The sequence below is a fragment of the Vipera berus genome, assembly GCF_964194415.1.
Source record: "Vipera berus genome assembly, chromosome: 9".
Classification (NCBI taxonomy): domain Eukaryota; kingdom Metazoa; phylum Chordata; class Lepidosauria; order Squamata; family Viperidae; genus Vipera; species Vipera berus.
The window spans coordinates 16,057,920-16,073,214 of NC_138212.1; the positions used below are offsets into that span (position 1 = coordinate 16,057,920).

General features: G+C 43.9%; 2 protein-coding genes across 7 annotated transcripts in view; one reads left to right on the top strand and one right to left on the bottom strand.

The window, feature by feature from the left end:
- PPT1 (palmitoyl-protein thioesterase 1) overlaps positions 1 to 15,295 on the top strand; it is a 25,290-nt gene continuing 9,995 nt past the window's right edge. For 3 of the 4 annotated variants that reach the window (XR_014027409.1, XM_081335310.1, XM_081335311.1), the window contains exons 1-9: positions 1 to 138; positions 2,550 to 2,659; positions 3,623 to 3,750; positions 4,313 to 4,383; positions 7,782 to 7,881; positions 8,036 to 8,126; positions 9,253 to 9,351; positions 10,673 to 10,744; positions 11,400 to 11,591. Coding sequence is in view for 3 of the 4 variants with exons in the window: in XM_081335310.1 (XP_081191436.1) it covers positions 21 to 138; positions 2,550 to 2,659; positions 3,623 to 3,750; positions 4,313 to 4,383; positions 7,782 to 7,881; positions 8,036 to 8,126; positions 9,253 to 9,351; positions 10,673 to 10,744; positions 11,400 to 11,558 (948 nt within the window). In the remaining variant the exon portion in view is untranslated. Of the gene's footprint in view, positions 139 to 2,549; positions 2,660 to 3,622; positions 3,751 to 4,312; positions 4,384 to 7,781; positions 7,882 to 8,035; positions 8,127 to 9,252; positions 9,352 to 10,672; positions 10,745 to 11,399; positions 12,281 to 15,295 lie in introns of those variants that run through there. The other variant, XM_081335309.1, reaches the window with a different exon arrangement.
- The window catches only part of CAP1 (cyclase associated actin cytoskeleton regulatory protein 1), a 22,544-nt gene continuing 19,896 nt past the window's right edge, over positions 12,648 to 15,295 (bottom strand). For all 3 annotated transcript variants that reach the window (XM_081335307.1, XM_081335306.1, XM_081335308.1), the window contains exon 13: positions 12,648 to 14,011. In XM_081335307.1, coding sequence (XP_081191433.1) covers positions 13,928 to 14,011 — 84 coding nt within the window. In that variant the 3' untranslated portion in view covers positions 12,648 to 13,927. The remainder of the gene's footprint in view (positions 14,012 to 15,295) is intronic.

Sequence of the window (15,295 nt, forward strand, 5' to 3'; positions counted from 1 at the left end):
AGTCACATGATCCCTGGAGGATGGCGCCGGGCGGATGGATGTTGCTTGCGGGGCTCCTGCTGCTGCTGGGCGGACTTGACCGGCCGAGCTCCGGGAGCGCTGCGGGTCCAGTGCCGCTGGTTATCTGGCACGGCATGGGTGAGCCAGGCTTTGCCCTTTGGGAAAATTTAAAGGGCCTCCTTCCAATTGCAGCCGGTTGGAAGTCGGAGCAGAGCTGCTTCGTTTCGCTTCTGTTTCCCAGTCAGGCTGGGGGTGATGGGACTTGTTGCTCGAAGGCTTCTTTTTGTCGGGGGAAGCCTCATTGTGTTAGCCCAGGCATCTTCGAACTTGGCCCTTTTATGACTTGTGGACTTCAACTCCCGTGCCTGGCTGAGGAGTTCTGGGAGTTGAAGTCCACAACTCCCAGAACTCTTCAGCCAGGCACGGGAGTTGAAGTCCGCAAGTCATAAAAGGGCCAAGTTCGAAGACCCCCTCTGTTAGCCGTTGATTTTATCCATGGACCTAATAATAGGTCTCCGTTGAGACAACTTTAAAGTAGAAAATCAACCAGTAGAAACCAGTAAAACCTGTTAATTGGGCTGTTGATGAAGTCTGGTGTGCCATTCAGGCAGATCTGAATGCCTTGCTAAAGTGGACAGCCTTGGCCACTGGATGAAACGCTCCCAAGGATGGAGTCACAACTGATCAGGGGGGGGGAAGCTGTTGCAATAGAGCCCCCCCCCCAGTAGGTTGCTTTCCATCCCTGCTGTTCTCTTTTAGGGGTGGCTGAGTATCCTCTTACTACGGGCACTAGACAGTAAGAGGCAGGCAGATCCTACACCAGGGATGTCCAACCTTGGCAGCTTTAAGATGTGGACTTCAACTCCCAGAATTCCCCAGCCAGTCACTCCCAGAATTACTGATTGGGGAATTCTGGGAGTTATAGTCCATGAATCTTAAAAGTCTTAAAGTTGAAAAGTTTGCCCTACACGTAGTCCCAGATATGTGTGGTAACATCTTTGGAATCATGTGCTTCCTTGACAGTGGCATTTAATTTAAGGCTATCAGCTGCCCTCACCCAACTTCCCTTGTGAAGTTGGGGGGAATAAAATTGGGGGTAACTTTTACCTACACTTTCTTAACCTTTAAGGAAAAAAAGTTTTGCAACGGTTGGTAAAATTACATTTTTTGTTGTATTTGTTTTATATATTGTGATTCTGTTAGAGGCACACATACCATGTTAGGGGCACACATACCAGTTTAATCATGGTCTGTTTCATATGCTTAGCAGTGGAAGAATGGTGGTGCCCCTGGGAAGCTTTTATTTGTGATCAGTTGCTGGCTGTTAGAAAATTAATTATGGTGACACCCTATACATATTTATCTGGAATTAACATAAATTCCTTTGAGTTAAGTGGAGTTTCTGAATTGATATGAATTGTAAGTTCCATGTTAATATATGTTAATATATAATACTAGTGGTTTGCGCCTAAATAGATTCCAATCCACCAAGGTAGGAGTCAAATACTAGTTCTGTTATGAAAGTAATTTAGTTACAAGAGTCTCACAATGGAATTTGAAGGCTGAAATATGAAAGCTTGTGTTACTGTAGAAATTGTGCAGCTGGTATAATAAAAATGAAAGCAATGATGACTAAAACCAAGTTCCTGTTTCTAAAATACTTCCTTGTTTTTCTCAGCAGAAGATTTGATTCCTTTATCTTTGGGGGGGGGGGTAAATATGCGTGTAGGAGTGTTTATGATTTGTAAAATGGAAGGTTAGCCTTTCCTTTTAGCATACAAGTTGACTTGACTTACACTTGGAATTGAGCCTGGAATTATAGTCATGTGGATTGTTCAGTGTGTCACCAGGTGATGCCGCTCAATTTTATGACCTTTTTTGTGGTTGTGGCTAAATGAAGCACTCTAAAGGTTAAAATATTAAGCAAATTCATTTTTTTGTGGTGGGTGTTTGTTTTTTTTGCTGGCATGGCAGTTTCCGGCAAAACATGTCATAAATTGCCTTGTGTCAGCAGGATGTTGCAAAAAGGATAACTGCAGAAAGAACAATTGTAACCCACGTATCTTCCGTAGAAGATGTGTATATTGAGCGGGTCATAAGGAGGGCTGAGAAAATATCTGCTGACCCCTCACATAGCCTCTTGTTTTTAAGATGGATTTTATTGCACATAAATATTTGTAATGTATTTATAAACACAGGTAGCATGAAACCAGCTAATTTTATTCAGACCTAGCCAGGGGACAGTCTCTGCTTCGCATTTGAACCACCATATTGAATCTGTGAATCTGGAGTATGACAAGGCTTCAAGGCTCATCTAAAGCAGCTTTTTCTTGCTATATATGGTGGTATTAGATCAGCATTTTATGTAAGATTCTAGCACTTTTATATGTGTTCATAATTTTAAAACACAGCTTTTTAAAAAAAAACTAGGGCATTTGCTTACTGTTCGACTAAATGCTGTTAATATATTTATTGCTATAAATAGTTAAGGAACCTAGACAAACAGCTACTCTGGTTTTCTGTGTTTGCTTTTCTTTTTTACATTACAGGAGATAGTTGTTGCAACCCCATAAGCATGGGTTATATTAAAAAAATCGTGGAAGAGAAAATCCCAGGAATTTATGTGCTGTCTCTGAAGATAGGCAACAACTTAATTGACGTGAGTTCGTTCGTACAGCACATGCTTTCAGCATGCAGACATGTGAATTAGACGTTTTCAGACTCTTTTCTAAAAGGAAGAGTCAACATCTTGGATGTAGACTGACTCTAGGGTGCTGAAACAGCCTGTTTTGTACTTGAGGTGGGGTCTTTTGAATTCAAATGGTTTGTACATCTCTTAATTAATTGGCCGGACCAGCTGGCTGCCTCATACGAAGAGGGTGAAACAGAAGCTTCAGTGTTGAGAATCTGAGAGTAGGCCTGCCGATTCAAACCAAGACACATCTAGCTTCTCTCCTAGGTGTCAGGTACAAAGAATCAGGACTACTGGTTGGGTTGAGGTATAGAAGATTTATTGAAGACTATATGAAAGAATCGGGTCAACTAAAGTTCAACATTAAATTCGCTCCAGATAAGGGTCAACAGAATTCAGGAGGGGTTGAACTTGGCTCCCTTGTGGCCATGCAAGGATTCTAATCTGATCATATGTTTAACTCCTCCCCCCAGCTCTGTCTGTTCTTCTACAATACATAAAGTAGCCCACCAGTGTATTTAGGAAGCTGACCTATGAGAAAAAGGCAGCCCTCTTCTCCCATTGTTGCTCCCATGCACCTGGTGTGCAGAGGCAGAGTAATCTTGTATTTGGAGACTACACCTTGCTACCAAGATTGGTGGCTCTTGATAGACCTGTTCTCTGTTTGTCTAGTTCAGGGGTAGGCAACCTCGGCTCTTTTATGACTCATGGACTTCAACTCCCAGAATTCCTGAGTCAGCTCTGCTGACTCAGGAATTCTGGGAGTTGAAGTCCATGAGTCATAAAAGAGCCGAGGTTGCCTACCCCTGGTCTAGTTGGAAGAGCGATCAGGCCTTTCTGAATCGGCTTCCTGCCCTACCCATGAAGCCAATCCATTGAAGCTCCCACAGCTGGCTAGCCACTCCTCATCAACTTTTCGTTTTTCCTTAGGACATGGAGAACAGCTTCTTCATGGATGTCAATAAACAAGTCAAGAAGGTGTGTGACCAACTTTCTAAAGATCCAAAGCTTCAAGGTGGCTACAATGCCATGGGCTTTTCGCAAGGAGGGCAGTTCTTGTAAGTATTTCAAATAGGAGGTGATGGAAGACCCTGGAATGAAGTTAGTGAATGGAGCCCCCAGGTTACTGGCTGAACTCTCGGTTGCATACTGGCGAATCTCGGATTCAGTCCTTGATTTCTACCATTAAAGAGTAGCAGATGATGAGCATCACAGCTCAGAGTAGATCTGTTTGGGATACAGTGAAAATGCCTATCTGTTTTAAATTGACCAGTCCAGTCATTAAACAAAACCATAATGCCAACTTTTGTTTTGGCTTAGTGTCCTATGGTAGTTGTCAGCCATGGTAGTTTCTAAAGCATGATTTATAGCTGTCAGGTTTCTGCTCATGCTGCCAATTCTGCCTTATTTTACAAACAGGTCTCACTGAACTCAGCAACAGTCTGTACCGCCCAACCTGGAGGCGATCTAGATATTCTGGAACTTCATTTCCCATCCCTGTTCCAACCCTCGCAACACCAATGATTAATGCTGCACCAGACAGCTTGAAATTATAATCAGGTGGATTCTGTTCTGTGGTGGAAGGTCTTTCTGGTGGTGATCTGTTTTTCCCCTCCTTAGGAGAGCAGTGGTGCAACGATGTCCATCTCCACCGATGTTCAACCTTATTTCCATAGGAGGTCAACACCAAGGTAACTCTGTTTTTCAAAGGCGAGCATAGTTTTAGGACATCATAAATATTGTCCTCGTTGTTAGTTGCGAAGTCGTGTCCGACCCGTTGCGACCCCATGGACAACGTTCCTCCAGGCCTTCCTGTCCTCTACCATCTTCTGGAGTCCATTTAGGCTCACGCCTACTGCTTCAGTGACTCCATCCAGCCACCTCATTCTCTGTCATCCCCTTCTTCTCTTGCCCTCAACTTTTCCCAGCATGAGGCTCCTCTCCAGTGAGTCCTTCCTTCTCATTAGGTGGGCAAAGTATTTGAGTTTCAACTTCAGGATATGGCCTTCTAAAGAGCAGTCAGGGTTGATCTCCTCTAGGACTGACCGGTTTGATCGCCTTGCAGTCCAAGAGACTCTTTGTCCTCATAACAAGGTGGAATTTGGCCCTTTCAAGGTCTAGCAGATTTGTCCTCTGGTTATGAAGGATTCAAGATCCAAGTTGGGAAAACCGCAAAAAGACTGGGACACTGAAAGTAGGTGTTTTCTGGTAGTATATCAGGACCTGGGAACCTATGAGCAGCACACAACCATTCAGTGACAAATGGCCTATTTTCAACAGCACAATTTTCATTAGATTGAGAGTTATGGGGGGTTGTCTATAGGCAGAGCAAGAATGGCAGCACAAGACTGTAAGCAGCACAACACTCTTCCTCACTCTTAAACCCCCATCCTCCCCAAACCTCAACATCAAGCCATAATTGTGTTAAAAGATTTTAACACAACCTGGTGCTGTTTTTTTTGTTTTGTTTCTGGAAGTGGTCTGGTTGACTTTTTTTCCTTTAATGGCACAGAAATATTTTTTGTCCGCTACAAAGGAAGAGACTTCTTTTGAGTCAGGGGCTGCAGCAATATCAAAGAAAGGGAAGAGCTGAATTTTTTTTAAACGCAGTTGTGGCTTGATGCTGAGGTTTGGGGAGGAGGGGGGTTTAAGAGTGAGAAAGGGAGTTGTACAGCTTACAGTCTTGTTCTGTCATTCTTGCTCTACTTATATACAACCCCCCCAGACCTCCAAATCTACTAATAATTGTGCCATTGAAAACGGGCTGTTTGTAACAATGTCAGCACGTGATCTAAGGGTCTTTGTGTGCTGCTCATAGGGTTCCTACTCCTGATATACTACCAGAAAACATCTACTCTCAGCATCTCCGTCGTATTGTAAGGTTTTCCCAAATTTTGAAGGCTGTGGAACTTGTTAGTTTAAAAAAAAAAGACACCAATCCAGAATTTGTGATCAAGAGGCAAAGTTCTGGTGATAGAAAACTGGCTGTGTTTGTGTTATTCCCCCCCCCCCCCCGCGCCTTAGTTTCTCATGAATCAAACTCTCATGGGACTCAGTTGAAGAAACTCTGCTCCAGTGTCTGTTAAACCTGAAGTACAGGTTTACTAGGATGGATCCTGAGGTCGTTGTTTAAACTTGTTGTGTCTGATGTAAAATTCAATCTGCTGGGGTTTTAATTTTTCAACGATATCTTCAGTTTCTTGGCCAACACAAAATCGGATTTCCCTATTTTAACTATATGTTTTTCTAAAACATTGAAAAATCCCAAACACTTGTGTGTTCAGACCAGAATTAGGCAACACGTGACTCTTGAATTCAGTCTTTTACTGACCCCCCCCTCCACCCTGAAATTATATTGCTGATGTTTGGTGGCAAACCGTCGTTGAACTCTGAGAGCGCAATTTTCTGCACAATTTCAATAGGGAAGAATAGAAAAATATGTTGCTCAAAGCATTGGATAAACCAGGGGTAAGCAACCTTGGCTCTTTTATGACTCATGGCTAGCTCAGGAATTCTGGGAGTTGAAGTCCACGAGTCATAAAAGAGCCAAGGTTGCCTACCCCTGGGATAGACTGTATGTATTCCTTGCTAATTTTGCCTCATTGTTCCGCTGCGGGGTTGGGATCTCAAAAAATATATCTCCCTGACCCTAGAGAGGGGTCCACATAGTAGTGAATCACCTGTACTATATTTGAAGATATCCTACAACTAATAAAGATTTCTGTTTAAAGTGGGTATCTTGCTAGGTAGGTAACTGTTTCCTCACTTCCACCATTCAACTTTTCAGCCATTGACGTGCCAAAAAATATGGATAGTCCTTGATGTACAGTATGACCACAATGGAGCCCAACATTTCCATTGCTAAGCACAAGACAGTTGTTAAATGAATTTTGCCCCATTTTGCAACCTTTCTTGCCACAGTTATTAAGTGAATCACTGCAGTTGTTCAGTTAGCAACACGGTTGTTAAATACATTTGGCTTCCCCATTGACTTTGCTTGCCAGAAGGTTGCAAAAGGTGACCACATGATCTTGGGACACAGCAGTTGCCAGTTGTCAACCAAGCCTCCGAATTTTGATCACGTGACCGTGGGGATGCTGCAACAGTCGTAAATGTGAAAAATGGTCATACGTCGCTTTTTTTTTAGCGCCCTTGTAACTTTGAACGATCACTAAACAAATGGCCGTCTAGGGAGATTTTCAATCGTCCAAGTCATGGTTGCCCCAAAGATACTTTTTCCAAAAGGCAACTGGACTTTTTTTTTCCCTTTGAAAACATTTCACTTCTCATCCAAGAAGCTTTTTCAGTTTCTGCATTCAGGTTTCAGAACCCTTTGGGTAAACAAATGGTGGTAAGTCAGGGATTAGCTGTATGCTGTCATGGTTCCGACAGATGAAACTCTTCAAAAGAACTTCGAGGCATTGTTTACCTTAAAGGATCTTTTATTCAAGTAGCACAATATTGGCACTTACATAATCGAAGGCACATGGTATCAAAGCCCAATTCCCTCCTCCAATTAGCAGTCATAAATCACTTTCGCCAGTTAGCTTGAAGCCCGGGCTTCCTCTCCAGCCCGCCAATTCTTTTATCAGCTTTGAGTCCAGTAACCTTGATTCTCACGCTAAGTCTTAGTGTTGTTATGTCTAGCTGGACTCTCATTCACATCCCCCCCCTCCCAGCATCATCTAACTCTAAAAGCGAAAGGGAAAAAGATGGCTACATTTCCATCTGTTGTCAGTGGAAAAACATCCGATGTTAGCAGTGTTGACATATGCATTAGTGCAGCGGCTCCCAACCTTTTCTATACCCCACACCCCTAGAACGCTTCTGATACAGTCTCATGCCCCTTAACAAAAGTTCGAAATAACGGCAATGAGTTATGCATATACACTATAATTTTTGAAAACCCATGTTTTTGCACCTCCTGGAATATCGTCTCGTACCCCAGGGGGTGCAAACACCCCTGGTTGGGAACCCTCTGCATTAGTGTCAGTGGAGCGGCCCCTCAGACTTTTTTCTGGGCTTGCTTGACAAGCTAATGTGCAAAATCTAAGTGTGCAAATTCTAAGTGATTCTCTTCCTACTGCAGGTGTGTTTGGTTTTCCACACTGCCCTGGGGAGAGCTCGCATCTTTGTGACTGGTTGAGAAAAGTGCTGGATATTGCTTACACAGATAAGATTCAGAAGCAGTGAGTTTGGCTTTTCCAATATATATATATATATATGTAGGGTATATTGGGGGTAACCCAAAATCTATTGGGGGAAAAAATGCCTGGGTGGAATGGGAAAAATTCAACAGCTCTTTTATGATTTGGGGTTTGCCCTGTTCTCTCTCTGCCACAGCCTAGTCCAGGCCCAATACTGGCACGATCCGGTGAACGAGCAGCAGTACCGCAGAAGCAGTCTCTTTTTGGCTGACATCAATCAGGAGCGGGTAAGCCAGTCCAGACTCTCTAACCCAGGGGTCTTCAAACTTGGCAACTTTAAGATTTGTGGATGTCATGTCCCAGAATTCCTCAGCCAGCCCTGACTCTAGGACAGGGGTCCTGGCTGAGGAATTCTGGGAGTTGACGTCCAGGAGTCTTAAAGTTGCCAAGTTTGAAGACCCCTGCTCTAACCAATGCAAAACGCTAGGCTGTTTGCATACTGTTGAAAGGCTTCTGTGTGCCAGGAAACCAACCACAGGGTTCCTGTGTGCCAGGAAACCAACCACAGGGTTTGTAATTTGTAATTTGCTGCCTCGACTCACCTTTGGCGAGATGGGTGGCGTATAAATTTAATAATGAAAATAAATAAACGAATGACTGGGAATGAGTCAACAAACCGTAGCTTAGCAGAGGAGCAGACTCAGGTACTCTAAACCAATATTTCTCAACCTTTATCAACTTTAAGATATGTGGACTTCAATGCCCAGAATCTCCACGTATCTTAAAATTCCCTAGGTTGAGAAATACCGCTTTAAACCAGAGGTCTATTTGCAACCGGGTTGCGTGCAGCTTAACTTGCACAAGCAGTGTGCCGGTATGTGTGGACATGCCACGCAGCTTAAGTTGAGCTGCCTACACGTGCACGCCAGCCTGCCACTCATGTGGCCCAGTTCCCCTCTTCCCCCCCCCCCCATCACCGGGCCACCGAGCCGCAAAGGTTGGGGACTGCTGCTATGGGGCATCTTCCTGAAAAAGTGTGAGTTTGAAGCATTTGAAAGAAAGTTCAATTGGCAAAACCAGAACTAACCCTAGACTGGAATCCTAATTCATTATATCTACACAAAACACAGAGCTGCTTCAAAGAAACTAAGCTGGTCTGGGTGGGTTCAGTGCCTTTGAAACACCCTTTTTGTATTGCATTATTCTGACAATATAACAACTTTCTAGTGTTCATTTTGTACTGTAAGTCATGCTGGAAACTTTGAAGAATGGAACATAAAATATGTTAATCTATCCTTCACCATTTACATATGCCCAGGATTAAATGGTAACGGTAGCATGTTTTGATGTAGAGTTTGATTTTTTGCCATTAACACTTTTCTGAAATTTATCTTTCTCTGCCTGTTTTTCCAGGTTATCAACGAGACTTACAAGAAAAACCTGATGACGCTGAAAAAATTTGTGATGGTGCGGTTCCTCAATGACACAATGGTAGATCCTCCTGCCACTGAGGTGAGCTGCTCAGAAGGGTGCTATAAAAGGTGTGCACATCTGAAAATCAAAATGGGATTTAGCCCTTGTGTACCGCCCAGAGGCAGTTCTTAGTCCCAAAAAAAGTACAGGTACTCCCTGACCTACGACCATAATTAAACCAGAATTTCCATTGTTCAGTAAGGTGGTTGTTAAACAGTGTCACAACTGATTTTATGACCTTTTGTGCCATGGTTGTTAAGAGATTCGCTCCAGTTGCTAAGTACATTACGTGGTTTGATCCTGACCGGCTCAAGGTTGCCTCAGCCTTCCATCCATCCGAGGTCTGTAAAATGAGGACCCAGATTATCAAGGGGGCAAAAGGCTGACTCTGTAAACCGCTTACAGAGGGCTGTAAAGCACTGTGAAGCGGTATATAAGTCTAAATTGCTATTGCTAAGCGAATGCAGCTTCCCCCTTGATGTTGCTCATTTGTGCTTGATGGAAGCTGGCTGTGAAGGTCGCAAATGCTGATCGTGTGACCCTGGGAAGCTGCAACCATCATAAATACTTGCTGGTTGCCAAGTATCCAGGTTTTGATATTATGACTGTGGGCATGCTGTGACGGTTGTGTGAGGACCAGTCACATGTTACTTTTCTCAGTGGCATTGTAACTTTGAACGAATGGTTGTACCATTTTTGAGTCCAGTATCCTCAGATGTGGTATTCTGGCAGGTCTCCCCTATTGGGGCACAGGGGATTTATCGCTTTTCTCCCTGTCTTGTCTACGGAGATTCTCCATCATTCCAGGTCATGGTTGTCCCAAAGGTGCTTTTTCATGAGGCAGCTGGCCTTTCTTGTTTTTCTTTGAAGACATTTTAATTCTTCAGCTCTCCCTGTCCCACTTTTGAGAATCCAGCTCCAAGGGTAGGCAACCTTGGCTCTTTTATGACTCGTGGACTTCAACTCCCAGAATTCCTGAGCCAGCCATGCTGAGGGGAAAGGGAAAGTTTCCAAGCTGAGCCATGCTGGCTCAGGAATTCTGGGAGTTGAAGTCCACGAGTCATAAAAGAGCCAAGGTTGCCTGCCCCTGGCCTAGGCCACTTTATGACTCGTGGACTTCAACTCCCAGAATTCCTGAGCTAGCCATGCTGAGGGGAAAGGGAGAGGTTTCCAAGCTGAGCCATGCTGGCTCAGGAATTCTGGGAGTTGAAGTCCACGAGTCATCCAAGAGCCAAGGTTGCCTACCCCCTGCACTAGATGTTCTCATTAGGATAAGAAACACAGGGTTGGCTCTTAGCAGTTTCCAGGGATTGATCACAATAAAGATAATTTATGCCTTCTTGTTCTCTTTCCTTCCAAGTGGTTTGGTTACTACCGGAGCGGCCAGACGAAGGAGACCATTCCTCTTCAAGAGACCACGCTCTACACGGAGGTAATTACCTCGAGTGCTGCTGTCTTTCCTTTGAATGACTGAAAACTCGAGTTAGCTTGCAATAAACATCCTATCTGACACTGCAGCCAGCATTATGTTAGGGGACATAATTTGTCTATTCGGGCAAGAACAAAAAGGCCTGTAATAAATATTACCTTGAAAATTGCTTCCAGGATTGGAAACCATCAGGGTTTGGCAGAAGGACCTCTAGAGTTTCGTTCACCCAACAAACTTAAACTAGGTCAGTTAAGGGCCGTGGCTATATCTATGTGCTAAACGTGGTTATTTCTAACTTTGGGTTAGCTACCTGAGGTTTGCTATTGCCTTCCTTAATTATTTTGTCTACTTCCCTGTCTAGTTTATAACTCTGAGATATCCTTCTGTCCCCTCCCCCCACCCCATTTAAGTAGTAACGAAGACTAACACGGCTTAGCTTTTTAAGGTTGGCTAGATGTCACCTGCCAAACCTTCAAGCTGTATCGGGTGAATCCCTAAAAAGCATGAACAATCCTATGGATTGCTGAATTAAGACAGAAGTCTCGGTTACACCCTAAATGTTATGGCAGAGTGTGGTTGGGTTATAGTATGAATTTTGCCATCGTCTCATTTAGTTTCTGACTTCTCAGTTTAACTGGCATGTTCCCTTCTTTTCCAGGATCGCCTGGGCCTGAAGGAAATGGACCAAGCAGGGAAGCTGGTGTTCCTTGGGGCAGAAGGAGACCATCTCCGCTTTTCCAAAGAGTGGTTCTTCAAGAACATCGTGCCATTTCTCACTGATGCTGCTGGTGATGACAGTCAGGCTGTTCTGTCATAGGGTTTGCTGGCTGGAGATGATTTTTATGGCAAGGTGGGATACGCTCCATAGAGACCTATCTTGAAGACAGGGCTGTTTCTACTAACCTGCTAGGCTACTGTTCCATTTCAGGATTAACAGCTTAGTCATGTTCAACTGCAAGTATTTAAAACTTTTTCAAAAACCAACCTTTGTCTCCAGGACCTGCCTGTTGTAGGTGTTAAATCAGCTGTCACCTGATAATATGGTATTTGTATGGCACAATCGGAGCTGGTCACCATTGTTTGGGAGGGTGTAACTGATTGGAATCACAATGCGTAAAATTCCCACTTCAGGTATGTACAGTTTAAGTCCCGTTTGAAAGAAAGACCCCTTCTGTGATTTTATTGAGACGTCAGTCTAAAGAAACTCAAAAGCACTGCAAATGCCATTGTGTAGTTGCTCTGAATGGAGATACTGAATAGGGCTGCATTCAGAATGAGGTGTGGAGGGGTGAGGTGTTTCCACAGCTGAGATTTTTCTCTGAAAACTGTGGGCTTTCATGGGTGGAAGGAGTCACTGTTAATGCTGCAAGGAATTCTAATAAAAAGCCATTGATTAGATCTCCCAGAACAGGGGGAAGATTTAAAATACGATTTATGGAAGAGGATTCCATTTTGAAACCATGTTAATTCATGTTTGCTTTGGTTTACAAGTATTTTGCAATTTGACACAGTCTAATAAACCAGTTTTATTAACTTAGATTGCAATGGTGGTAACTTCAGGGCTGGTGTGACTTAACAGTCACATCATCTGTATGTGCTCATACTTGACTGGACAATTGGACTTTGTTATTCCACAGAGCATTACACCATAAACTAATTGGGCTTAGTGCGTTGGGAACCTAATCCGGTGCTCTTCAACCTTGAAGATGTGTGGACTTCAACTCCCAGAATTCCCTAGCCAGTATTGGGCTAAGCTACAGACTCCTCCAGGCAGTATATTTTAATAGCCCTCCGAGGCACAGATCATTTAGGCAGGAGATAACGCTCATCCTGGCAAGAATTATAGAAAAACAACGGAACAAGAGCGACCAGCTTTGAAGACACATGGCAAGCTTAGTAAGGATCATGCTTTATGAGCAACTTGGCATTAATTTTATTCTATCTTCAGTATAATTTTAAGTACATAAGAAAGACTTTATATTCCACAAGCCTCAGGAGAGATGTATGAATCACAGGACAGTTTCAAAATAAGAGTTGCATATCTTCTGTTAATTTTCAAGTGGAAAACTCAAAATGTGGCAAAAAGGAGGAAAGAAAAGATATTATCTGCATTACTACAGTTAGACAGGCAGCTCCCTGTGGTGGGTCATTCCAGTACCATGCCTTCAGCCTGGGCACGATCACCAGAGTGCTGTGTGACACAAAACTCTGCAGAGAAGCAGCAAGGAGAGAGAGGGAGAACTAGCTAAAGAGCCCAAATGCTATGGGGCTAACAAATGCCAGTGAGCAGCAGAACCAAAACGCCATGGAATTGTGCTTACAAACAATTAAATACTTCTCTTGGAATGGAGCATTAATTCTGCCCTGGGGGGAAAAAAACAACCACCTGATACAGATTCTGGGAAAAACTGTCCTGGAAGACTGAACAGTGTTCAGTTGTTCAAAAGAGGCCTCTTGGGCACAATTTTCCCTTTGTAAGAGGGCTTGAATGGAAGGGGTCGAGGGGCAGGTTTCGAACTGCTGGACAGGTGCCCAGAAAGGAGAATTGGTTCCATGGTAATCTTGTGGCACCTGTAGCCGGGCAGTTTCCCTCCTCCCCCACATCATGGCACAACACAGAATTTACAAGGACAACACAGGAAGGGGGAAAGAGGGGAGAAGGAATGTTACACATCCCATTTTTCAGCCTTTGGTCCAGCAAAGCTATTCTCAGCATCTCTTGATGAGATTAGTTGAACAGAATTATTTCCCTCGGACTTCCCCCAATTTAATAAGCCTGTCAAGTATATTTCATACATCTATAAAGGGGAGGGGCACCATATGCTGATAGAAACTTTGTCCCTCCCCCCCTCCCAACGTTCCTCATTTAAGTGAAACTCCTTGGCCTGCTTGACACCTTGGACAAGATGGCTGCTGCCTGACCAAGGGGGGGGGGAAGGGGAGTGAATGCCACACCTTCCTGCCAGTCAAGGGAGAGAATGGAATGAACCTGCCACCTTACCCCAAATCCCAGCCTGAGGTATATTTTCAGTGTGGGGAGGGAGGCAGGTCTTTCAAGAAGACAGAAGCAGATGGAGAGTTGAAAAATGGGACAAGGAATCTAAAAGCCAGCCCCCAGAAAGCATTTTTTGTGTGTGTCCCAAAGTGATGGTAGAGGAAGGGGAGGTCCTGAAGCAGGAGGCCATCTTATCCAGCAATTTCTGTCACCGTGGTGACCAACTTCTGCCCGTTCCATTGCGTCTTGAATTGTTCAGGGACAGGAAATTCGTTCTAGGGAAATCAAACATACAAGTCATTGTTGACTGGTGTGCAGAAGACAGACATCTCTGGTGCTGGGAACACCTCCATCCCAGGGCACAGCCCCCATGTTGTACACCTCTCCGAATTTGGCAAGGTTCCTAAGTCATCCAGTTCATATGTCGCTTCCCATAGTAGATGAGCAACTGGGCAACCTGCCATTTGGGGGAAGCCCCAAAACAATAGTTTTCTTCCTTCAGCAGCAGTATTGGATGACATAGTGCTAGAGCAGGGGTCTTCAAACGTGGCCCTTTTATCACGTGTGGACTTCAACTGCCAGAATTCCTCAGCCAGCCATGCTGGCTGAGAAATTCTGGGAGTTGGAAGTCCACAAATCATAAAAGGGCCAAGTTTGAAGACCCCTGTGCTAGCGAATGCAAGTATTTTCCCCAGCTATCAATGGTATTAATCTGCAGATCAATGAGTGGATGATAAAGCTACAGAGAAACGTATTGGCACAGTATCTTCTACATCCCAAAGTACACGGCCGTCCCCAGCTTAAGAATGACTTCTCTTCCTAGCTCTATCTTTAATTCAAATTTGTATTAAGTCAGAACTCATACTAGAAGACAAAATCCAGCCACTTGAAGGTAAAATGAGAGCAAATCCCAGTCCCTGTTAGAACTGATGATGCTATCTAGTTTGGTAATGAAATGTCTGCAAGAAAACTAAGCTCAGGACCAAGGACCTCTCATTATAACCCTAAGCTACAAATATTCCCCTCTGTCGGAATTCAGACTTACCAACAGATTGCCTATTACCAAAAACGGTGGATGGCATTCTCTTTCCTTGAGTTGACAAATTGCTGAAGCCATACAATGTTTTCATGAAGCACTGAAAATAGGCTACATTATTAAAAACACACAGCTTGGTTCATCAGCCTGAGGAAAGACAATGTCATCTGCCATTTTGGGCAATAGACAGACCATCATAAGTACAGGTTGTAAGTTAAGATGTTTCCAACCCAGGGACTTCCTATATCTTCTGAGAACTGGATTTGAGTACCGTGCCAGCCTTCCTCAGTCAGACACCTTCCAGTTGTGCCATTTCTGGCTGGAAATTCTTTTACAACCCCACCTATTTTGAGGATGGTTATCCCAAGCCAGTTAAAAGTTTCGGTTTTTCTTAATTTCCATTTCCTTGGCAGGGTCCATGCAGTATGTCTCAACAGGTCAGTTATTAACCTAGCAGAAACGTTTGCATGACATGCTCACCTCATTATTTTTGGCAGCTGCTGCATGAACCTAAATCCGTAAA